This window comes from Chenopodium album, chromosome 15 (assembly GCF_948465745.1).
Source record: "Chenopodium album chromosome 15, dcCheAlbu1.1, whole genome shotgun sequence".
Classification (NCBI taxonomy): domain Eukaryota; kingdom Viridiplantae; phylum Streptophyta; class Magnoliopsida; order Caryophyllales; family Amaranthaceae; genus Chenopodium; species Chenopodium album.
This window is the reverse complement of record NC_137848.1, coordinates 7,890,613-7,915,885: the sequence shown is the minus strand read 5'-3', so window position 1 is coordinate 7,915,885 and position 25,273 is coordinate 7,890,613. Positions and strand designations below refer to the sequence as shown.

At 31.5% G+C, this 25,273-nt stretch overlaps 2 protein-coding genes and 1 pseudogene across 2 annotated transcripts; 1 reads left to right on the top strand and 2 right to left on the bottom strand.

Moving 5' to 3' along the window:
• Positions 1 to 894: 894 nt before the first annotated feature.
• On the bottom strand, positions 895 to 2,878 carry LOC145580716 (L-type lectin-domain containing receptor kinase IX.1 pseudogene; annotated as a pseudogene).
• An 8,135-nt stretch (positions 2,879 to 11,013) lies between these two features.
• Positions 11,014 to 12,191, top strand: LOC145581768 (MLP-like protein 423). The gene is made up of 2 exons (XM_081638794.1): positions 11,014 to 11,256; positions 11,665 to 12,191. Exons 1-2 carry the CDS (start codon positions 11,070 to 11,072, stop codon positions 11,937 to 11,939), a joined length of 462 nt encoding a protein of 153 aa, XP_081494920.1. The 5' UTR covers positions 11,014 to 11,069; the 3' UTR covers positions 11,940 to 12,191.
• Positions 12,192 to 16,002: 3,811 nt separating this feature from the next.
• On the bottom strand, positions 16,003 to 21,547 carry LOC145582849 (WAT1-related protein At1g70260-like). Its single transcript, XM_081639875.1, has 8 exons — positions 21,102 to 21,547; positions 20,922 to 20,981; positions 20,005 to 20,121; positions 18,549 to 18,801; positions 18,274 to 18,432; positions 17,851 to 17,999; positions 16,587 to 16,797; positions 16,003 to 16,409 (listed from the first exon to the last, which is right to left on the bottom strand). Exons 1-7 carry the CDS (start codon positions 21,308 to 21,310, stop codon positions 16,638 to 16,640), a joined length of 1,107 nt encoding a protein of 368 aa, XP_081496001.1. The 5' UTR covers positions 21,311 to 21,547; the 3' UTR covers positions 16,003 to 16,409; positions 16,587 to 16,637.
• Between the last annotated feature and the right edge of the window lie 3,726 nt (positions 21,548 to 25,273).

Here is a 25,273-nt window from a genome sequence, read left to right as displayed (position 1 = left end):
GGGCGAGACCGTGAGAGTGCTTAGTTGTGCCACATTAATATATTTTTGAGCCTACCACAATTATATTGTATTGATCCACGTTTATTTAAGTGCTTTCCTGACTAGCAAAAAGTGCAAAATGTCTCCTTTTAGAATCAATTAATCTCTCTCTCTCTCTCTCTCTCTCTCTCTCTCTCTCTCTCTCTCTTTTTCTAAGCAAAAGTTATGACATGATTGATCTAGATTTGGAATTACACTGTGGGGTGGAATGATGGTTTAATCATATTCAATTATTCATAAGGGATTGGATAAATCCCGTATCAGGATTTCAGGAATAAAAGTTAAGAAATGGGAAAAATAGGGAAATTTGGTATTTTTAGCGGATTTCAAAAATAACAAATACATATATAGACCCTTTTAACGCATAAAAAATCGAATATTTTAGCTCTCAATTTCAACACGAGATCGAGGGACTTTCTTTTCTGTAAATTGATAGTTTTTTATCCAAAAAAAGCAATTAATCGGTAAAATTTTTCTTCTTAAAGTATTGAACCGAATATTTCATATAAAAAAGTTTTGATTCCTATGGAAACATAGTAAAAAAAAATTTGCGTCTAAAAAAACGAAAGGATTTTTTGATTGATTTAAACCGGACTATAATAAAGCAATTTCGAGAAATAATGCTTCTATAAGTTAAAGTTTAACCGTTGTTTTTGATTTGCCTTTTTTTTTTTATTTATAAAATCTACTAATTCTAGAAGTTTAGAAAACTTTTCAGTAAAAAAAAATAGGTAGACAGAATTGCCATTTACTCCCTTTGTCACACATTAATTTTTGCTTTTATCTCGTGGCATAATTATAGATAATGAGACATAAAATGAGACGTAATATGGGATAGAGGATCTCTACGGAGATCTAGCGACCAATTTCAACGCTTGTAGTAAGCATGGAAGGACCACTGCTAGAGCTATCTGATGGCATCATGGGCACCTGATAGATTGGAACAGGCATCTTAGGTGGAAGACTCCACGATAGTCTCAAAGTTGAGAACTTGAATTGCTTGCGTTTTTGATGGCCTGTGATTGTAATCAGGATAGGCACACCACAAACCAAGGAGCGTCAAACACTCGATTTGTTTAGCGTCAAATTCCATGTGATTAAGCTTTTGATTAGTGGCTAAATCTAGCTCACCATTGCCATAAAGATCCCACACCCACAGTAATAATCCTTTTCCTTGATGTGTCCCTGCCTCTATGAGATCGGTTGACCTCCTTCTGGTGGCAATCTCCTATGCCACCACGCCGAAACTGTATATATCTGATTCTTTACTCGCCTTTCCTGTACTCAAGTACTCAGGGGCCATGTACCCGGAAGTCCCTGCTAGAGTTATCGTCTGAGCATTATGTCCATGTTCCATAAGTGTTGCTAAACCAAAGTCCCCAAGCTTGACATTGAAATTAGAATCTAGCATTATATTGCTGGATTTTATGTCACGATGTACGACACACTGCTCCCACTCCTCATGTAGATAAAACAATCCAGATGCCAATCCAAGAGCTATGTTGTACCGCACAGGCCAAGAGAGAGGAGGCTTGTTACCAAATAGGTGACAATCCAAGCTACCATTTGGCATATACTCATAAACAAGTAGAAATTCACTTTATCATGGCACCAACCTATAAGCTGCACCAGGTTCCTACGCCTTAGCCTGCTAATAATTTTAAACTCGGTACTGTACTCTTTTTCCCCCTGTCTACCGCCCCTAGAGAATTTTTTTACCTCGATTAGCATATCCAAGTCCATAAGATAGCCCTTGTAAACGCCTCCAAATCCTCCTTCACCCAACTTGCGTTCATTAGAGAAATTTTGTGTGGCTGATTCAAGCTCAACGTATGAAAACCTTCTCGGTCCAGCACCCCTCTCGAGTTCCTCATTGAATGAGGTATCCTCTGCATGTTCTAGACTAGGAATCTTCCTCTTCCGACATAGAAAGAATAGCACTATTATCCCTCCCAAGATAAAAGGAAAAACACCTAAAGATACAAGAATCAACCCCAACTTTTTAAACTTGACTTTTATTTGTAAATCATCATTATTATTGTCCTTCTTCAAGGCCTCGTCCTCAGTTATATTCAAGCTAGAATAGAACTCCCATGATTCAAGTATATGTCGCTCTGCAAACTGCCCAGTAGCAGCTGAAAATCCGATGCTAACCCATTCAGGGATGACCTGCATCAGATCAATAGGGTAAGAGAGAAAATTTTTAGGCTCATTTGAGTACGACCAATACACACTCAAATTCTTCGTAGTGGCATTGTAAATGATCGAAACATCAACAGGAACGCCACTATGTTCAGTAGCATTCCAATGCTTAGTTACAGCTGATTCAATGGAGTTAGTGTTTATACCAACATGCTCATATGATGGATCCCATTCAGGATTTGAGAACGAATCAAACTCAATTACTATCATCTTGCTGCTCGTGGAATGAGATGTTGTAGTGTTAAACAGCCCCAGAAACCCCCCAGCTGAGTTGTGGGGAATTTGAAAACCAGCAGGAGCAATGAAAAATGTCAACCCATGACCATATTTACCCAAGGGTTTCTTTAAAGTGTATAACAAAGGTAAAATTGGTTGAAAAATCTGAATTTTTTTTTAGTTTTTTTTTATCCCAAAGACGAATTTTTTCACCAAAGGTAATTAGCCCAACTCGGGTTATGTAATCAACCGTGTTAAACTCCACTTTTCCTACTGAGTATACAGCATCCCCTTGGTAATGTATTCGTGTTGAATTCGGGTCAAACCGAGAAAATTTGTAGGATATTGAGTTAGCAGTGGGAATAAGAGAAAGAGGAAGGCAAAGTAGGGCAAACATTACAAGAGTAAAGTATGTAGCCATTTTGTTAGGAGTTCATGAACAAGCTACAACTCTATAAGTTAAAATTGAAAAGATGAAATTAGTGATCTGAGCCAATGTTATGAATCAATAAAATGCATTGAAATAGTACATGAAGTACGAATCATTTTAGGATTATGCCCCTTGTTAACGTTTGACTAGTATGGAGTATATCATAGTCCTATGAAACTGTCGTATTTCTTCTGTTTTATTTTAATTATGGAGTATGATAAAATATGGAGTATGGAGTATATCATATATTCGTGAGATATAAAATATTTTAAAATTAAAAAAATATATAATGTAGTAAATAAAAACACAAATCATCAACAATATTTGTCTCATCTTCCTTTGATCCCCCCCCCCCCTTTTTTATTCAAAGCAATCCTATATATCAAATTCTTTAAATGAAAGTAATGATATGTTTTTTTTTTCACATAACTCATGACTTAATATCTTTATTGGTATGGTTTTTTCAACAACTCGTGCATTGCACAGATCAAAAGGCTAATGAATGCGTGAAAACGTCAATGCGACAAAAAAAAAAAAAAAAGATACGTATATTGCCTTTTCATTCATGTATGCCTTCAACAATGTAGAACTTGAAGTACACTTAACAATTATCAGTAATGTTTTATGTTTATTTAACTTCTTGCATTCACTAATCTAGGTGGTTTGACAGCAAATATCAAGTGACTTGGTAAAACTATATTATCCTCTTTAAGTCAATATGGTCTTTTATTTACGTTTTCTCCTTAAGGTCCAATATGCACTTCTTGTCCCTTCTCTCCTCAAGTCATATGACCTCATCAGACGATGTTAGAAGGATTCAAACCCATTTTATTATTTGGCTTAAATATTTACAAAAATTGATCTTTCAAGCATGAGCCAATGATATGGGGTTCACTTTGAGGTTGTTGGGTTTCTTCAAAGCCCATTTAAAAAGTTTTTTTCCCCAAAAAAAGAAAAATCAAACCTATACTTAGCTTATACGGAATACCAAGTATATTATAAAGCATTCCTAATAAAGCTTGTATGTCACGTGTATCTTTCTTGCTATATTATCGTGCCATGTCATCACTTAGTGGCCCATGCCAACATAACACGTGTACCCTTCTTGCACTAGCATTGTGTCACATCACCACTCAATATCCCATGTCAACATTAACTTGAATGAAAACTACACTTATTCTTGCCATCCTAACTAGTAACAATTTATGCTATATTCATGTACATAAATATATTTAAATGTAGAATAAAAAAGCATCCAAACTAAAAATAAAATAAAATTATAACACTCTTTAAATTATTTTCGCTATTCAACATTATAATTCAAATGTATTATACAAGGTATTGAAAACTACTTTATTAGTTCATTGTTGTCACCTATATGTTAATTTCATCACAAAACCCTTTATAAAAAGGGAAATTATTCAAAGTAATATCTCGAACCCGGACCATATATTAGTTGTAATGTCTAAAACCTGCCTTATTGTGAAATTTGGTGAAAATTCTACAATAGTCCCTTAAAAAATGGCATCCAAATGGTTTGATATATGGAGCTTTATGATTGATTATCTTTTCCATGTAATCATTTCTTTTACCTTTTCCATGTAATTATGTAATTATTTACTCTTATGACAATTGAATTACATCTCTCTAGAGAATTCTATATTTTATTTATTACTTCTTCTATTTTTAATTACTTGTACCCTATAAACATTTAATAAAAAAAAATGAACACGTAAAAAATAATGAACATTTAGTGAAAAAATATGAACATGTAAAGAAAAAAAAATGAACATTCACAAATAAAAAAATGAAAATGTAAAAAAAGAAAAATTGCACTTCTATAACTAAAACTAAAATAGCAACAGCTGATGTCATATTTTCTCAAAGCTGTACACATGTCACTATCTCATGAAAAATTTTCCCGTTCAAATGTTAAGCCCATCTATCTATAAATCTAAACTATATTAGAGTTCTTTTTGGAGGGAATTTTCCCTCCTAAACTCTATTTTTTGCGTTTAGATTTTTGTAGAATTATTAATGTGTCTAGAAACTTTATACTTTAATTAATTATTATTATGAAGGACTTTTAGATAGAGCACATTTTTCATGAGACTTCTATATTTAATTTTAATTACATACCCTCATTAAAAACTGAACATGACTCGGGTATTATCTAGTTCAGTACTAAAAATGAATATGTTAAACTCGGGTATTATCTAGTTTAGTACTAAAAAGTGAATATGTTAAAAAAAAATGATCGTTTAGTATATTAAACATGAACATGACTATCATATAATCATAAATTGATCGACCACAACCTTAAAAATGAACATCTAGTAAAAAAAATTATGAACACGTTAAAAAAAATGTAATAAAAAATGAACATTTAATAATAAAAAATGGACACGTCAAAAAAGAAATATGAACATTTAGTATATTAAATATGAACTTTTGCATACTTCGTATAAAAATAGAATAGTTGGACCATACCTAGTCCAATGAACATTTTATAATTATATATGAACACTAAATAAAATGAACATTTAATATAAAAAAATAAGCACGAAAAAAGTGAACATGTCATTTATTCAAAATGAACATGATTTTTATATGTTCATATAGGTTCAAATAAATTATAAATAATTATTAACGAAAAATAAAGATAAAATAAATCAATATGTTCACTTTTTATGTACTAAATGTTCATTTTAGTGTATAAAATGTTCATTTTGTACAAAATGTTCAAATTTAAAGTACTGCGTGGTCATTTTTTTTTTTAATTTTTTAATTTATATATATTTTGTACAGAAGTTATACACAAGTTCGATTGTAATTATTTTAACTCCAAAAATTTGAATATGCACCTTAAATCTAATCTTGATTCATCATAGAGAAGATAATAATTATCAATCTATAACATGGTAGATTAGGATTTAGGAATCACAAATGCAAAACTAATAGAAATCAACAATTTTATACAAGTAATATTCACGTATTTTTAAACAAAAAAAAAAAAACTCAAATTTACCTCAAGATTCACAATCGTGACGAAGATGATGACGATGGATAATGCTACAATGGTGACGAATTGGAGGATATCCAAAGTAATAGGACAAAGAGGTGTAACGATTGAAGAAAATTAACTAATACTCCATAAGGAAAGGAAAAAAGGAAGAGAGAGAAAGTTTCAAATGAAGAAGAAAACAGCAGAGAGAGAAAATTAATAGAGATAAAAAACAAGGAGAGAGAGATAGTTAATATAAAAAATAATGGAAAAAAACGTATGTTCATTTTTTAAGTGCTATATGTTCTTAATATAGCTGTTACAGCTAGCTTAGCTAAAAATTTGCGAGTATTTTCACCACAAGATTTGAAGTCAAAACCTCTAATTCTAGAACTAATTTTCTTACCACCAAGTTGTGTGATTTTATATGTGATCTTTTGAATACAAAATTGGATTAGAAAAAAATTGAATCATGAGTTACAACATATATTACTGATCAGTTCCATGTAATAATTCGGGGCATTGCTCAGGCCCAAAAACTAGTCTATACTAATATATTAAAAACCGTTCCTAAAAATGTCTCTACGCCGCGTCACTTACTCAACTCCTTATTATGCCACGTCATCCACTCAATTCCTCAATATGCCACAAAGACGTTCCTAAAAACGTCTCTACGCCACGTCACTCACTCAACTCCTTATTATGCCACGTCATCCACTCAATTCCTCAATATGCCACATCATCCGCACTACCAACAAAGCAACAATACTTGATGTTGCCTCAACTATATTGAAAAAAACATATGGATGAGAAGGTTCGAACCCTTAACATCTTTGAAGAAATATTATTGTTTAACCATCTAGGCAAATAGTCGATTATGCTTTAATGTTGCACACTAAATAATATTATACTATAAAAGTATTGAATAAACATACTACATACACTATACTATTAAATACTATTAAAAATTAGCAGTTGCACAACTATAGAAGTAGTATCCCGAGGCAACACCCGGGCTACTCACTAGCAAGGGTGAAGCTACATGGGGGGTGGGTGGAGGCCCGACCCCCGTGGCCCAATTTCGTGGTTTATTATATATTTTAACTGCTGGCCCATATAGATTTTTAGAATAAATAATATTCTTGTTACTAATTTACTTATTCTTAAGGCTTGCCATAATGGTTTGAATCTCATTGTTTGGTGTCCTAGATCCTAGGATCAAGCCCAGTATTTTTTTTTTCTTTTTGAAACCACAATTACTGAGGGCTTCGTCATTGTTGATTTGTTTCACACTTTCACTACTCAATCAGTAATTTTATTTTATTTTCTTAATTTTTTATAATAATTTGTGAAATTCTTCTTTATAATGTTAATTGCTAAGGTTTAAGGATTAAATACCAGGATTAGTTTACTCATTACTAAACATTTTTAGATGATCCATTTAATTTTTTTCCCTTATTCACCTAAGCTACTTTGTTTGTCCTTTTCCTATTTATAAATAAGATACAATATAATTAAAAATTATCTTAATAGATTCATCTCAATTTATTAATATTTCGTTTTTTTTTTTTTTTTTTTTTTTTTTTTTTTTTTTTGGTAATGTTTATACTTAATTAGATATACTGATGGCTAACGAAATATATTATGAAGCTTGTTTTAATAAATCTAGGCATATATGTAAGAAGAATAGAGGAAGTGTTTGCATATCATCAAGATTGATATGTATGTTATTATTTTGATAATTGTGATATGTAGGATCAGTGGCGGATCCAGGATTTTTAATAAGAGAGAAAAACGCGTACGGTATATTATCGTTAATTAGCCTTTAAATTTTAAGCATTTATTTTGGTAGTTAAATTTTCATTTTGCAAATATGGAATAATTTACATTTTAGTTATCAATATAATACAATGATCAAATTAAAAGTAGGGAAATTCTCAACGGTAACCCCCAACTTTTGCTACGCACCAATGGTAATCCCCTCTTTTTTTTTTTTATTATACAAATGACCCCAATTAAAAAACTTATCTCACTTATGACATTAATGAGAGTTAATAATTAAAAAAACTAACTATGGTTAGCATTGAAAAAAAAAAAAACTAAAAAGAAAAACCATCAACCCAACCACCACCTCCACCTTCATCCCCACCGGATCTAGCCAACACCACCTCCACCCTCATCGGAGCCACCTCCCACCCAACCCCCTCATTTGAAACACCGACCTCACACCCAAACCGCCGAACCCCAGCGCAACAACTCCCTCGCACAGCAGCCCGCAACCAACCACCTCCCTACCTCCACCTTCAACCCATCACCGTACAACTCCAGCGCAACAACTCCTTCGCACAGCAGCCCGCAACCAACCAACAGTTGATTCCCACGAGACAACCACCGTTAGTCGCCGAATTAACCACCAGCACCTCCAATTCGACCATAACAGCCACCATTGCACTCAGTCCACAACAGAGCCACCGCAAGGCCCTTCAGGAGCTCATTCCATTGAAGCGGTCGCTCCTAGTTTGATCTACAAAATCCAATTCGTGTTTGGGTTTAGCGGTCTGGGGGTGGTCGAGCTTCCGAGATCGGCGATCTAGTGGTGGTGACGGTGAGAAGGAGGAGAGGGAAGGAGGGTTGTGGCGGTGTTTGAGGTGGAGTTGGCGCATCATCATCGGCGGTCGGGGGATTCTGGGTAGCGTCGCCGGCGATCGGAGGAACTTGGGGTGGTGTGCCGGAAGGGAGATGGTGGCTGGGCAGGTGGTGGCTTGGCAGTTGGTGGCTGGTTTTTGGTGGTTAGGGTTAATTTTTTTAATTTTTCCTTTTTTTTTTTAAAAAATATAAATCTAACTATAGTTAATATTTAATGAAATTAGGTTATGAGTGAGATGAATTTTTTAACTAAGGTCATTTTGTATAATAAAAAAGGGGGAGGTTACCATTAGTGCGTAGCAAAAGTTGGGGGTTACCGTTGAGAATTTCCTTAAAAGTATTCTATATGCTCAATAAATTACCTTTCTATGTATTTTGTATCCATCATTCACAAGTTTAAAAGCTACTTTATATATGGTAATTTATACTATTATATACAATAACTTTTCTTAATTGCTTTACTCATTTAAAACTAAATTATAAATAAATTACTTAATTACCAAATATGTGCATTGAAATAAAAGTGCAACAAAATGGGAAGAATTTCATCAAATGAACTCAAAAAAAAAAAAAAAGTACATGATTGGTATCATCTACATACATATGGTGATTAAAAAATAATCAAAGTATGACTATATTTATTTATAATTTTAAAATCATAAATTTTATTACTTGATTTTTCATAAATTAAATGAAAGATTTCACAAAAAAAAAAAAAAAAAAAATGGTTGAATGCATAATTAATGATGCTCACATAAAACAGAAGCAGAAAGTTCATAAGCAAAAGTTTGGTAAAAGGAAAAAAAAAAAGACAATCTAAGAGACCGGTTGTTAGACACAACTGGTCTCTTTTACTATAAAATTGAAAGCAAAGGAAATTGGTGGTATGGGCCCTACGGGTTACAGTGAATATGCTATGGGCCTATTTGTGGATCAAAGAGCCGCCTATGCATAATAACAGGTCTCTTTGATGAACACTATATATTTTCCCTCCCTCTTTTCTGGGGCCCTTGTTACTTCCTAGGTCCGCCAGTGTGTAGGATATCTCATACAAGATAATCTAACAAATACTTCGTATATATTTTTAGTAGAATGCATGGTTTAAAAAAAGATTCAATATTTTTTTTTTTTCGTAGTATAATTAAATTATCCAACTATGTTTACATTAATTTTTTTTTTTATTAAAGTGTTAGTCGGCCCCTAAAACTTTAAAATTCTGACTTCGCCCCTACTCACTGGTTTAATTCTAAAAATCAAATATGGTTCGGAAATGATCTAAATACGGATCATTGAAAACTATAGCCCATACTGTTGGGTCAAGCCTAGAATAATCGCAATGGGCTTCTCAACTATTGATTGTAGATTTGTAGGTGCAATCAATCATAAAAAGAGAAGCCTGTACCGAGTGCCTACTGCCGCCCATCTTAATCTTTTTATTTTTTTTTTTTATTTTTTTTTTTATACCAGCTAACTAGCTATTTACGGCTACAAATTCAAGATTTGGACGGGTTCCACAAGTTGGCTCCACTTTTACTACTAGCCATCCGTAAGATTGTTGGATGTTGGGGGGTGGTGGTTTTTAGTTTATTCCCAAATCCCAATCTCCTTTTAAGGAGTTTATGATTAATTGATTTGAGATATTCGATTTGTGCCTAAACTCGACATAGTGATATCTCAATATAACTATTTGATTATCATAAAATTGATTGAGAATAGACAAATATATATGAATTCAAACAGAATAAAAGAACAAAAAAGTTATGTCAAAGGATGACTCATCACCTGAATATAACCCGATCTATATTAAATTGACATAAATCCAATCTAAATGACCCATTTGTCTTCTTGAACCTTGATTAAAGCTTTGTTTTTACTTTTTTTTCTTTTCATGTTTAAATTTATAACCTCATTGATATGTGATGATCGTCCCCTTAAAGATCAAAGTAAACAATGGTCCTAATTGCTAGCCATGAATTGTGTTTCAATGATTCAAAGTTGTAACTAGTTTGGCCCTCAATCTCTCTCCATCTTATTAGGGTTGTTTCATATTTCAACATCTTAACCATAATAAACTCACCATCCTAAAATTTATTTAATTAATTCCATACACATTTTGAGGGCTAATAAGTATTGTGTACTTAGTTAGGTACTTAGCTAATTAAAGCATGTTCCAATCCCCCATCACTCTCAAATATTATCAAACTAGTCATCAATTCAGTCACAATTGAAGCAATTTGCCATCCAATAATTCAAATATCATCATCATCATCATAGTACATGATGCATAATTAATATTCACCCATGCATAATATATATGGATCGGACCAACACCAAATTAAATGACACCACCAAAAAGAGTGGGACAATTAATTATATGTAAATTTAAATGTTATAAAACAGTTGAACTACTAGCTAGCCTCTAAATTTAAAGCCACTCCAAAAAATTTTCCTATATAAACTCATATCATGTGACATTAATCTTGTATCATTTCATATCATATCTTTATATTTTATTATTAGAGAGGATAAACAATGGCTTCTATTGGAAAGCTTGAGGTAGATGTAGAAGTTAAGAGTAATCCAGAGAAGTTCTGGAACAGCATTAGGGATTCAGACAAGCTCTTTCCTAAGGCATTCCCTGAGTTATACAAGAGCATTGAGGTCCTTGAAGGTGATGGTAAGGATGTTGGATCGGTTCGCCTTGTCAAATTTGCTGAAGGTACACTAAACTTTTACCATGATCACAACATATAACATAATTTTATATACATGTAGATTATGGCTGTTCTATTAGTTGCTCGGGTTGGTTTTGGGTTGTGTTATATATTCGGATTTGGTACATATATTGACATTGGGTTTAAATTAATTTATGCACTAGTTATCAAAGTTACAAAATACATGTACTATACTAGCTAGTACCAATACACAATGTAGATGTTTCATGTTTATATTATATTGATTATACAACAATTTTCATAATATTATGCTATTTAATTAATGTGTCACACACATGATGTTATATATTAGCAAGTTAGCAACTAAATAAACTAGCTACATCTGCAAATTTGTCTACATGCATTTTACTCTAATCACAGTTGTTAATATCCCTTATAATGTAATTTTACAGGAATTCCCCTGATTACTATGTCAAAGGAGAAGGTCGACGTGGTAGACGAAGCGAAGAAGACAGTAGGATACTCTGTAGTTGAAGGCGACATACTAACCTTCTACAAGAGTTTCAAGGCACAACTCGCAGTCGAACCGAAAGATGAAGGAAGCTTGGTGAAATGGTCATGTGAATTCGAGAAGGCCAAAGATGATGCCCCTGACCCTGAAATCATTTTCAAGGCTTTTGCTGTCAAGACTTTCCAAGACCTCGATGCTTATCTTCTTAAGGCCTAATTAACATAATAAGTTATAACTCTCTATATAAAGCTTATGCATTTGGTTCAATTGGTACTACTATTATATTATATACAAAAGTAGTAAATTAAAATGTGCAAAGTTTCAAACTTCCTAGAGAATAAAAATTTAGTGTAACCTTAATTTGCAATATCAATTAAGCATTATTGTAATGCTAGACTATATGTAAGCATCGAGTTTCATTAATCAATGTTAGTTGGTCGAATGTACGGATTTTTATTTCGCCTTCAATTTATTTTCTTAACAAGTACGGAGTATTTCTATATACACGTACTCATTAATTCATGGACAATGTTACTATAGATTTGCTGTATTATATTTTAAAAAAGAAAAACAAAAATTGCTGTAAAAGTTTTTGAGGCAGGGATCCCATTGTAATATTATTTGAACCAGGTTAACAAGAAAAATTACATTATTAAAAGGAAATAAGAATTAAATTAATTAAAGTAATTGAAAAAAAAAAATACTCTTACCATTAAACATTACTCAATAGAGTCAGATAGTCAATACAAAGAATTAAATGAAGGGTAAATAACATTGTTCTAAATTAAAGAAATTCATTAAACATATATAAGAATATTAATGAATCAGCAACGTAACAAAAGTAGTACTCTAGTACAATGTACTAATAAACACGGATTGAATCTCTTCGACATCATTACTCCGTCTTGGAGCCGTATAAAATAACTAATTTAACTGCGCTGCGGAAGTGGAAATATCAGACATCATAAGATAACCATCATCGTTTGATCACAATACATCGGACGGTCCATCATAGGAAAACTCTGATCATCAACAAATCCTGACCCTTGATTACAGTAAGTGGGACCCATCGTCGGAAAGCCGCATTGCAGAGGAACATCATCAGTAAATCCTGACGCTTGATCACCCATCATAAGAAGCGATTGTAGAGAACAATTATCAGCAAATCCTAACCCTTGATCAACACCATAGTAACTCGAATCGGAACCCATCGTAGGAAGCGATTGTAGAGGAACAAATCCTGACCGTTGATCCACATCATTGTAACTAGGAGTAGGACCCACCATATCCATATTGTATAACATTCTTGTATGACACTCTACGGTAGGCTCAAAAAGATCGTCAAACAACCCATCGAAATCGGACGGCGAAAATACGATGTCATCGAACAAGTTTTGATCTTCTTGTTGATCAATTTCAAAACCCTTAATCACATCAATTCTACGTGTCACGGAATCTAGTTTGTTATCCAAATTACCAAGCAATTGAATTAGTTGTTCTTGTGTTAAATCAGAAAGATTTGTATTCTCAGACCATATATTAGACTTCAAATCTTGATCGTTTGACCTAATAAGTAATTTCTTCTCTTCATTAACAACATCTCCTAACACATCACTTAAGTTACTTGATCTTTTCTTGTAATTATCATCCTTGGGGCATGCCATGTAACGCTTAATTATCGTACGAGTCAACTCCGAGTTCGCCGCATTTTGGGTTTCTTGGTGTTTTTCTTCTCCGTTGTAGGAAACAACTTCGGGTTGGACGGGATTCGCGTTATCTTCTTTAGGAGGAAAGACCATAACACATGTTGGGACATCGCACAAGATCGATAGCTCACGAGCTTTCTTGAACAAAGTTTGTTTTTTTAGACGGAAACATGAGCTTCTTTGACTTTTCTTCTCTATGTAAGTGTTTGAAAATTTTGCTCTACCCATATTTGCAAATATTTTGATTGGAAATTAAGACAAGAGATAATGGTAGGTTTATCTAAGTGAAAAGAAGGTATTTATAAAAATAAATAGAAGAAATAGGGTTTAATTTAATTAGGGTACTCCACTACTATTAGGGTAACCCTCTTCCCAAGTAACCTACTTGTACTTCCAAGGTTCTAGTAAAATCTTATTAATCAAGAATCTGTAAATTTGATTTTTTATATCAATTTATATTTATAAACCAATAATCAGTTTTAGAAGTCCAATATTAATGTATTAATTTGGTCGCACCTAGCTACTTGGGTCGTCTCTAATTAAATTACTACGTATAATGAAACAAAGAGAGTATATATATATATATATATATAAATTTTTAATTTTTCTCTTACATATTTGTTAAAAAATTTAACAATTATTTGTAAATTGTACGGAGTACAAAATAATTAAAATATGAAAAGGTGATATTGATATATGTAATATAATTTTCTTACATTAAAAAAAAAATTCATGTCGTATATGTGATTATTCATTGAATTTTTTTGAATAAGGATCCAATAATTACTTATCAATTAAGAATAATACAAGTAAAAAAAAATAAAGAATTAAAAGGATTTAATTAGTTGACAGTGAGAGTGAGATTCATGCCCTGAGAACACTCATTAAATAAACCCCCAATAAAATAATGAACTCCAGATTTTTTAAGAGTGATTGAAGAATTCCCATCTGTTGCCGAATATAAAGAGTATGTTGAATCACATTTCTTGAATCTCTTAGCATCCACTTCATCTACGCTGTATCCTTCTGCATAACGAAAAACTAATACACCAAAAACAGCCCAATCAATATTTTTAACTACATGTAGTATATTAATTTTTCAATTAATTGAACAATAAAAAGTAATTCTTCTATTAATTGTGACAAAATAATTTATAAATACCAAAAGGTTGAAAAGGGTTGGGTTTAATTTCCAGTGTTTAAGTATTTTAAATTGGATATAGGGGAGGCGATTCAAGTCAAGTCAAGTTTGATTTAAGTTTCCCTAAATATTTTATTTTATTTAATTAATTAATTTATTTATTTTTTTGGAAAGCCCTAAATATTTAACTTTAATTAGTTGATTAGATAAAATTTTATTGTTCTGCCTGATCGAGTAATCACATATTTCATAATATGTACGTGTAATTTAAGTTATATATACGTATGTAGTGTATTTCTTTAAACCATTTCACCATGCCATTTAAGAAGCCCAAATCACTTAGCTTATGCTATAAAATCAAGACTTGATTTACCGTTCAACGCAAGACAACATATATATTCATACTTGCACAAGATCCTAGCCTAGTGGTGAAAATTAATGTATTAGATAGATAGACTGCTACTTTCTACACCCCCCCCCCCCAAAAAAAAAAAAAAAAAAAGATAAATTAACTTAGCTTGGAGATTCAAATTAAGTTATCCAAATTATGTCAAGAAAAAAAAAATAGAAACAATTAAATAAATAATTATTAGAGAAATACTAACCAAGAATATCACCCTTGTAAAAAGTTTTTCCTTTAACCCATTTTGAATAATCATTGCCAGGGCCCCAACCATGGTTGTCTCCAACCGTATAAACCTTGGCAGAAATTACTTGGGCATATCCCAAGTAAATTAAAATCGTAATATATGAAATTGCAATTGTAGATAATTTTTTGTTCATCTCTAACTATTTGAATTTATCTGGAGAATTAATTCAATTTTCTTATAATCCAAGGAAAAGTTAGGTTGACTTGCTTATATTCCAAATTTATTATTTTTAAAAATAGTGAACATTAAAAGGGAATGATCATTATATTTTTCCATGAAAGAAAAATTATACTCATGACCTACCATTATTAAGTGAGGTAGGTCTAAGGTTAGGTTGTTAGAATGAAGTTGATGCCCTTTTAATTGCAATAAAAAAGCGTAACACTATCTTTAAACATGCATGCATCACTTAATTTAAGTGATCTCAATCTTCTTGTTTTTAAAATTCTTATTAGAACATGCTAAGTTGCATTTAACTATGTCACAACTCATGAGAGTCGCGACTCAAACAGGATATAATATTATCATTCTCTAGGCTTTTTAATATATAAGAAAAAACTTCGGCCTACATGAATTTCTAACCTTACTTATGTTACGTACATTCCTAAATTGAATTTAAAGATGATTGTGCATTTGGTACATTGCAAAAAACGGTAAATTTATCGATCACAAGCTTTCCTAATCAAGATTTAAGCTTGATGATTTACCGCATAACACTGATTGCTTATGAATCGGAATAATACATCTTTCAATCTTGCAGGTGCGTCAAATTCTTTTCCTGATTAGCGAAAATCACGTGCATGAAATGCACCATTGGATTTTTATTTATTTTTTTCATTTTTGAAAATAAAAACAAAAATTACAATAGACGAGTTCTAGAGAAGAGAGAAGCAACTATAAGCAAGCCCTCAACTTAAGAACATACACTTTGCATGCTTTCAAATTACGCACATACAAAGAGATACACCTCATTAAAACTAGCTCCCACAAAAAATCGGGCAATAATACATCTTAATTTTCATAATATATTTACATTAGCTTCATATTCTACAGAAAATAATTCACATTATTTCACCCATTACTAAAACCCACAGATCTTCGCGAAAACCTGAAGTTCATCTCATCTTCCTCCAAATTCAATTTAGAAAATGGAAGAAAATTTCTCCCCCCAAGCTTTAATTTTATAACCCTGCAATTAAAATAAATTTACGTGAGTTTTTGTTAGTATTTTCATTAATCACACATTTATTTTATACTTCATATAAAACTAATCATAACTAAGTTTTTTTATACGTATAATATATAATTATTATAATTTCGAATAAGAACAATAAAAAGAACAATATTGAAAAGAATATTATCGTACCTGCGAATTTTTTTTTCCTAGTTTTATTGGTAGAAAATGAAGGAATACACTTCACACTTGTTCGTCGGCGTCTTGATTTTGCAATAGAGGGGTTTTGATGTCATCAGATGGAGCAGTTTTAGTTGAATCATCTGCTTGTTTTTTAGCTTCCTCCTTCACTCCCCATAGTACTGTGTAGTACCCTACCCCTACTATTATTGTACCCATCACACTGCATAAATATAGCCAAAATTATTAATATGGTTAACTCGAATCATCTATATTTGAAATTAATCGTTATAATAATAATAAATAATAATAATAATATAATACGGAGTATAAACTAACAACATGATTGATTAAATTAGACAAGCATAGTATTCATACGTTATTTCTTTGCATTACATTTCCACTTGCTAATAAAAATATGACAGATTATGTAGTGATAACGAGACATTGTCAAGTTTATATAAAATAACTTGTATTAATTATCCAATTTCTAATTGAAATCATACCATTTCCAAAAATATTTCGTTCTCGATTTTTTACGTACGTAATTTACTACCTTTCCGCCTTTTCATGATCATGCATGCATGGCTCAATGGATTATCGTAAGGCCAAAAAAAATTATAATAAAAAATTTAAAATAAATTAAAACAATATATGCAGGGCTCCATTCGTACGTAATTAGTTGTTGATCCCACAGTTTGGCTCATAGTACATATGTAAGCACAATATTCGTCTAAGAAAATCATCAAATATAAGATTAAAGAATTAATTGGTTATCTATGCAAAACCGCAAATTGCTAGGCTTTCAATTTTTTTTTTTTTTTTTTCTTTATCTATGACTTTGATTCTAGTATATGGAAAAACAAATTGGAAGACAAAAACCTAATACATCGATTAAAATTATTATTTACACCGACTCTAATTCAACTTTCAACAATTAATATATTCAATTTTATATGTGAATTTTTTTTTGCACAATTATTATTTTGAAAATACACAACTAGACGAATTTACCAAGCAAGATTTCACATAATAATGTTTTGATATGTAATTGTGAAAAATTATGATTAAAGTTTTCAAAAGTAAACCCGTACAATATTTGATATTTCAAAGTGTAAAGGACGAACTTTCGATGGCAACAATAGCAATAATAATTAATTTGATTCTTATATTCACAAAATGATAAAGTCATGCATGACTCATGGAAGCTTCAATGGTCATTTCATTGAAATTTAATTTAATTATATGAATGAGATAAAGAGAGATTGAAGAGTACCTTCCATAACAAAGAGTACCAAAAAAGCTTTCGCCAAAAAAGTTAGCCCAAAATATCCCAGCAGGCTTGAACATAGCCACATACATTGGGCCCTTCAAACTCATGCACCATGCTTGGATTCTGCTCCTCACTAACGTCCCAAACAATGCCTGCATTTTTTAACCACATCTCATGTATTAGTACCTCGATTCGCCCTCTCATAAATCACGAAAATCCCTATTATTCATTTCGAATCCTTAAAATGTTCTAATTACGTACCCTTGAGATGATAAGAGTTACTGAGTTAGTAAGATAAGAATTATGTGAACTAAAAACAGTTTGCCTCCTATTAGATGTATGTCTAATTACTGACAAATTAATCAGACTCAAATATATTTTTACGTACTTATTGATGACACGTAAAATAAAAAGGTGAATGCATACTGTTAAGACGATAATAAGAAGCTCTAAGTCCCAATGTAATTTCCAAGCACTCAAATCTCCATTTGCAATGATGTCCACAAAAAATGTTTGGATGGTCCCAAATACAGTGTAACAAGCTACTATCACCATCATATCCGGAAATCTTGAGAATGTTGATACCTATCATTCAAAATATTACCAGTCTTTACGTGTTAGATTATTTATTTTTACACTAAAATCTTTATTAGTAAATGAAAAGAGAAATTTACATGATTTACTATTACTAAATGATATACCTGTATCATGCTCCAAATTGCAATGAAGAAAGTAGCAAGAGCTAGCAAAGAGGTGCCAAACATCCATTCTTCTGTTGTGGTGATAAACACGAATTGAAACTTAGAGCTACGGAGCATGATAGGACCGATAATTGGTCCATGTAGGATGGAAGGGCCGAGGTAGACGGCGACCGTGATTGCTCCGATGATAGACACCATGACCCCGGTGAGCTTGATGCGGGTGCTTTTGCTCTCTATGTTCAACTTAGCCTTCCTGTTTATGGGTGTAAAATGATAGTTTAGTCAAATTTCAGAACAAAACTTGGTGGGAGTTCAATAGATTTTTTTTTTGGGAGTAATCTTTCTTGCATTTTTTATGGCTTCTAGTAAGAACTAAAGCAAGTTAGATCCCTAATACCCTATATAAGAATCTTTTAACGCATAATGTAGTCATTTTCAATACGTTGATTCAATTCATTTTTTTTTAATTACCTTATTCCCTTTTTTCATAATAACTCAATTGCTCCATATTTACTTTGACTTACGTTAACTATAATAATATATATATGTTTAAAACCTTATAATAATATATTAAAACACAAATACAAGTATATAAAATGTAGTAATGTACTGTTGCTTAGTACATAATACTCGGTATAAAGTTTTTCAAATATATATATAAACTTTTTTAAAATAATTTTTATTATTATGTAATTATTTATATATACAGACAATATAATGTATTGGCAGATATGTTAAGTTTGTCTGTGTCAATTATTATAAATTTGAGTTATTTAAAAATTAACATTACTTATAATAGTTTGTAACTCATGATAACTTAATTTGAATCAGATTATGAACCATTAGATTCTAGGATTTATGCTTAGAATAAAAAAAAAGTTTTAAATTAAGGGTTGTTAGAATCGTTATTTTAGGTGCGGTTGGTACTAATTAGACAAAAAGGGGTCCTTTATCAAATAACTTTTTTAATGATTCATTCTACAAAAACAAAAGTTGATGTCACAAGGATCAAGAACACAAATTGGAGCCATTAGAATGATGTAGATGACATACTAGCCCAAATTGTATTAAATTACAAAACCATGAATAAACAGTATATTCTATTGATTCTAGCCTATTGCATGGCGTAGAAAGATTAAGCCCCAATTTTTTTTCCAAAGAAAAAAAAAATCAACCAATCAATTAAAACAAATTCCACAAATTCCACCTTTAAGGTGGTCCTCTTAGCTACCATTGATTAGATTTAATAGGACCCATCATATATTCATATGATACGAAGTATTGAATATCAATCATCAAATCTTTACACTTTATATGATTAAAAAATGCTTACGTAAGGAAAAATAATTTTTAAAAAATTAGGGGAAAATTATAGTGGGAGGCATTATAAAGTGGTGTATAAAAAATTTGACATTTTCATCAAAATATGAAGTAAGAAAATGAAGGGTATGTATACCTTAGAATAAGATTGAGAAAAAATTGGAAGGATGGTAGTAATAGTCCCATTGCACAAACAACTATTGGTGAGCTGTCACGTAGCCCCGTAAATGCAAGGTTCTGTGCAATTGTTATCCTGCCATCCACAAACAAATATACATGTACGGATTAGTTTAGTTATAGTACACGATAGCAATATATACAGTTATATTATGTGATAACAATAGTTTTATTATTTTTTGTTGGAAAATAATGGTCATTTTTTTGTAAATTTTGATCATGAGTACAACTTTAAGTTACCAAACATCCAAAAAAAAAAGGAAAAAAAAGCCAATATTTTTTTTTTTTTTTTTTTTGAGAGACCGTTGATTTAGTGATCAAATAATAATGTTATTTTCATAATAAGTTTATTATACCTGTCAACGAATTAATAAGAAAACCCTGACTACCTAAAAAACAGTAGTTTTAATGTACTACTCTAAGTTATATGATTGGATGACACTAAAAATTTAAACAATATAAATGTAACATTCTTTAGCTAATCAAGTTACTACGTATGTTACTCATATCACCACTAACTTAACAAAAACAATCATAATTATAAGGCCCACCAAGTTATGATAGTTAGGCACCTAAGATATAGTTCTTGAAGAAACCATAAATTATATTTTTATTATTTATTTTTTGTTATATTGAAGAATAGTACACCAACAAGGACTTTCATATATATGAAGCTAAGGGCGCCAACATAGACTTAGCTTAGACATTGCCCTACCAGATTCAACTTGCAACATGCAACGATGCAAGCAATTCGAATCTAGTAGGGCGGCGTGTGTATGTGTATGTGTTCGCGCGCATGTGTGCATTCATGAAATAATTCGTAAAAGAGAGATAAATGATAAAATTGAATAGCGTGAGTGAGAGAATTGAACGAACCCCGTAAGACCGAGGAGGAAGAATCGTGTGAGAAGCTTGACATTGAAAACCTTTTTCATACTGCCCATTCAAGAAAAGAAAAAAAAAATTTATTAGGTGATCATATGTAAAATTATCTTAAATTATTCAAAATGATCATATGTAATGAAATTATCTTGTTAGACCTAGTTATTAACTTACCTATCTCTATGATAGATGAGGCAATAAACGACGAGGAGGATAGAAGAAAGAGCGTTCGAATAAGCCACAAAGACAAATTGACTCATCCCAATAGCCATAGCCGATTTCGCGGTTATGGTTAAGGCAATGGTACACCCTTCTATCAAAAACATGCATAAAAACGGAATCACTTCCCATATTTTATTGTTATTTGCTCTTGTCAATTCCATTCTTCTTCTTTGAAAGCACGACGATTTCGATAAGCAAGCAAGGTGTAGATACACACACACAAAGAATGAAGCTCAAGTATGAATATGTATGAATGTTCTTCTCTCTTAGTGTGATCAAGCTTGCTAAGCTAGCTCTTGTTAAAAACCTTGATGAATGAAGAAAGTTTCTTCATCCACATTTTATACCACAAAAAAAAATGGAGAGAGAAAATAAAAAGTAATAAAATTTAGGATTTAGTTAATTTTAATTTTTTGTTACAAAAATAAGATAAGAAAATTATAATATGGTTACCCTTTCATGAGGGCATGAAGCTACCTAGGGGTTGGGTCGAGAAGTAGCAACTCGAATATACAAGTCGTCAAAAATAGTGAGCTGACTCAGCAAATTATATTTGTTATTCCTTTGACCTTTGCTGAGGTATGTTCCCCTCTAATTTCATTTTAATTTATTGCATGTCACACTTTTATTTGTCTCTTTATAATTACAATTTTATTTAATGTAATTTTATTCTTAATTTTTTAAATTTTATTATTTGAATTATATATATGATTTTATTATTAAGGGGGGTCCCAATAAATTTGGGTTTGTGGCTAGTGTTAGCTTATAGATATACCCTACCAAATTGGAAAATAATTTTATTATTGGAGAGATCTTTTGGGCAACTTCTAAAGGTGCAATTAAGGAAATAGTGTGTTTAAGTCACTAATCTAGTTGGATTATGTCATCTAATTAAGCAAAAATGAATAGTATTTTTGTCCCTAAACGTGGGGTTAAGTTTAGTCTTGTATGTTGACGACATTCTTGAATAATATTAACAAGGAAGAATATTTTTTGAATAAAACAATTAAAATTTGTTATATTTTAATTAATTACAATTTTAAAAATTTTATGTAGTTGGACTATGGGTAATGTCAGCTGTTTCATATTTTGTGAATGAGGGAAGCATATTTGTAAAATGTAATATTCTTATTATTATTATTATTATTAAAGTTACACCGTCCATCTAATAAGCAAAATTTAGTTGTTTTTCAATCTTATATTGTATATAATTTGATGTGGAGAACTGGAGAAATATATGTGACTCTTAGGTCTTAATAGTCTTAACCTCTTGCGGAAGTGGTAATGGCCAAATTAAACTTAATTATTCTACTAATGGTTTCTTATATTTTTTTGAAAATTAAAATGACATCACATTGTATTTTTCAATCAACGAACTAACAAATCCATTAATAATTTGAAACAATTGGCGTACATATGTAACACTAACGGTAGCTTGAATGTGTGGCATAGCATCAACTAAAGAGGGTGTATACTTAGGGCAATACCTGCTTTAATTTTGAGTGTATAGAGGCACCCGCTTAATCTGGATGTGCCTAATGACATATCGCTAAATAGATTTAACTTGTTTGATTTGCCACCTTCACATTTTTCCCATTTTTAATCTCCGCCCCTTGCCTTACCAAAAAAATATAAAGGACAGAGTATAAATATATATATATATATATATATATATATATATTTGGTGAAGGAGAGGGGCAAAGCCCCGAAAAGATAAAGTATATATAAAACATATTTTTGGATATCAATTATAAGTTTAGAATTGTGTTTTTTATACTCTATCATAAAGCTTAGCAAAAATGGCTTTATCCACCAAATTTTATGTAAAATTGATGCACCTACCATTATAATTATTATTGGTGTGGTGTACCTTGCTACCCAAGCTAAAGTTAATGTCATGTAGACTAGCATTTCTAGTCAATCTGCCCCATAATATAATACGCACGTAGTTTATTTTATACGGTTTGCAAGATGTACATACCTTAAGCAATTTATATCATCAATTACATATTATTATATTAATAAAAATTATAAAAAATTGATATCATAAAAACTGCACCATTGAAACAAATCTAACGATGTCTCACATGATCTAGCTAATACCATTTTTTTTTAAATATATTTATGAGAAATCTTGGTTAAAGTTTCTACAATTTGGCCATAAAAATGAATATAGGCACTATATTATGAGAAGGGACACATATTAAATAGTAAAATCAGTTAATTGTAGGTTCATTTAATCGCATTATAGGCCATTACATGTATCTTATTTCCATGACTCTCTCCCTTTTTTTTTTCACGAGGCATGCAATGCATGACTCTCTATTACTCTCATAGGCAATGGCGGAACCAAGGGGGGACTGGGGTGGGTCATGGCCTCCCCCTTGGTATAGAATATCTATTAAATTTTGCAAAGCAGTATAATGGATGTTCTTTGCTTAGCTGGTCTTATGGTAATAAGATCTACTCTCCCCCTAAGATCGATACCTACTCCCTACACTTTTTAACTTTTTATAATTTTTATAAAAGTATGATTAAATATATTAATAGCAAAAAATGTAATAATAAACGTAAAATCACTCATGGTACGTGCAACAAAAAAAAAATGGAGAATTGAAGTGTATTAAGTTTGGCCCCCTTCATAAAAAATTTCTGGCTCCGCCCTGCTCATAGGTTGTGACATTCATAAGATAACACATATCTTCCAATTTTAGATAGTACTGTATGGGTATGTTATAAAACAGGTCAAACACCTCGCCTCTCCTCTCCTCTTCTCTCCTCCTCTCTTCTAGGGTTTCTCCAAAATCTTGGTCGTTTAGACTATTTCCGACCCTTTTTCCTTAATTTTATTTAGTTTTGCAATTTAGATTTCAATAAATCTACACAAGTAGTGTAGATATTTGTCCGTCTCCATATGGTGGAGTCGTTAGTTTTTGTTAGTTTAGTTGTTTGTTTATGTTTAGGGTTTTTTGTGTGTTAGAGTTTATCAAAAAGGTAATCATCTTTTGCCCTATTATCATTTCGTTGGTAAAGAGTTGTTCGGGATCGCAATGATTGTCAAATCTTCAAAGGTGTTCAAGTGAATTAGATGAAAATCATCCTTACGGCTACAACAAATCGTTAGACCGTCTCTTCGAAAAGGCTGTATATTCCAGGGATGTGTGCGTGAGATGTACCACAATGCAAGATCTTTTCAACAATCGTAGCTTTGATGAAAGAAACCCTTATTTGATTCAATTTTATGTATTTGTTGATTTAGATTTCATTTGTAAATGTCGCATGGCTTTTGATTAATGAATTGATTTATTTAAAAAAAAAAAAAAGGTGCTGTATGAAGTAAGTATACTGACTGAGAATACTATTCTGGGATAGTGGGATATAAAGTGATCAAACGTAAAATTGCTACGTAACTTTAATTTTAAGAATGAAGTAAAGCATGCATTGCATGCATTAATATATGCAGAAAACTTGGGACTTAAGTACTAAAAATTTACTTTGAAACATATTACGTATATACTAATAATAGTGTAATATGAAGTATATACTAATGGTATATCTGTAAATCTATAATTGTATAACGATTAGTGTTTTCTAGTCTATTTAATCAATGTTAGTAGAAGTGTTTCAGTCTGGTAGAATTAGATTAACATTAAAGTTGAGTCATGCTAAATTATTGTGTCCATACGAGTCAAAATTTAGATCGGATTTTTTTTCGAATTAGGTCGAATTAGATCGGTCAAATCAGATTTTGACACCTCTAAGTTAAGTGTCAAGGCTCCCTAGCTAGTTTGGGTAGAGCCTTTGATAATAATTCACATGATATCAAGAGCAGCTACGCACACATATTATTTATTCTTCTAAAATCCTAAACCGTAATATTTTTACGTGCACATCGTTACTGCCTTCCACCACCACTGTCGACATCAGCCTTCCACTGCCTGTCGCCAACCACCGTGGTTTCCTTAGCTTATTTAGTATTATAAAGTTTCTACAAGTAGCATTGTAGACTTGTAGTAGATGAAATTCAATCTCATTATTTATAATGGCAGACATACCCTAGACATCACAACTAGCTACATTGTGAATTTGTGGCCGTAAATAAAAAAAAATGTATAGATGTGCAT

Bases quoted from the DNA above. Each gene is read 5' to 3' on its own strand.
- LOC145582849 (XM_081639875.1), bottom strand. From the start codon at position 21,310: ATGGAATTGACAAGAGCAAATAACAATAAAATATGGGAAGTGATTCCG. The intron at 20,982-21,101 runs GTAAGTTAATAA...TTGAATGGGCAG, and splicing joins CTCATCTATCATAGAGATAG to TATGAAAAAGGTTTTCAATG. The intron at 18,433-18,548 runs GTATATCATTTA...TTTGAATGATAG, and splicing joins CAATTTGGAGCATGATACAG to GTATCAACATTCTCAAGATT.
- LOC145581768 (XM_081638794.1), top strand. From the start codon at position 11,070: ATGGCTTCTATTGGAAAGCTTGAGGTAGATGTAGAAGTTAAGAGTAAT. The intron at 11,257-11,664 runs GTACACTAAACT...GTAATTTTACAG, and splicing joins CCTTGTCAAATTTGCTGAAG to GAATTCCCCTGATTACTATG.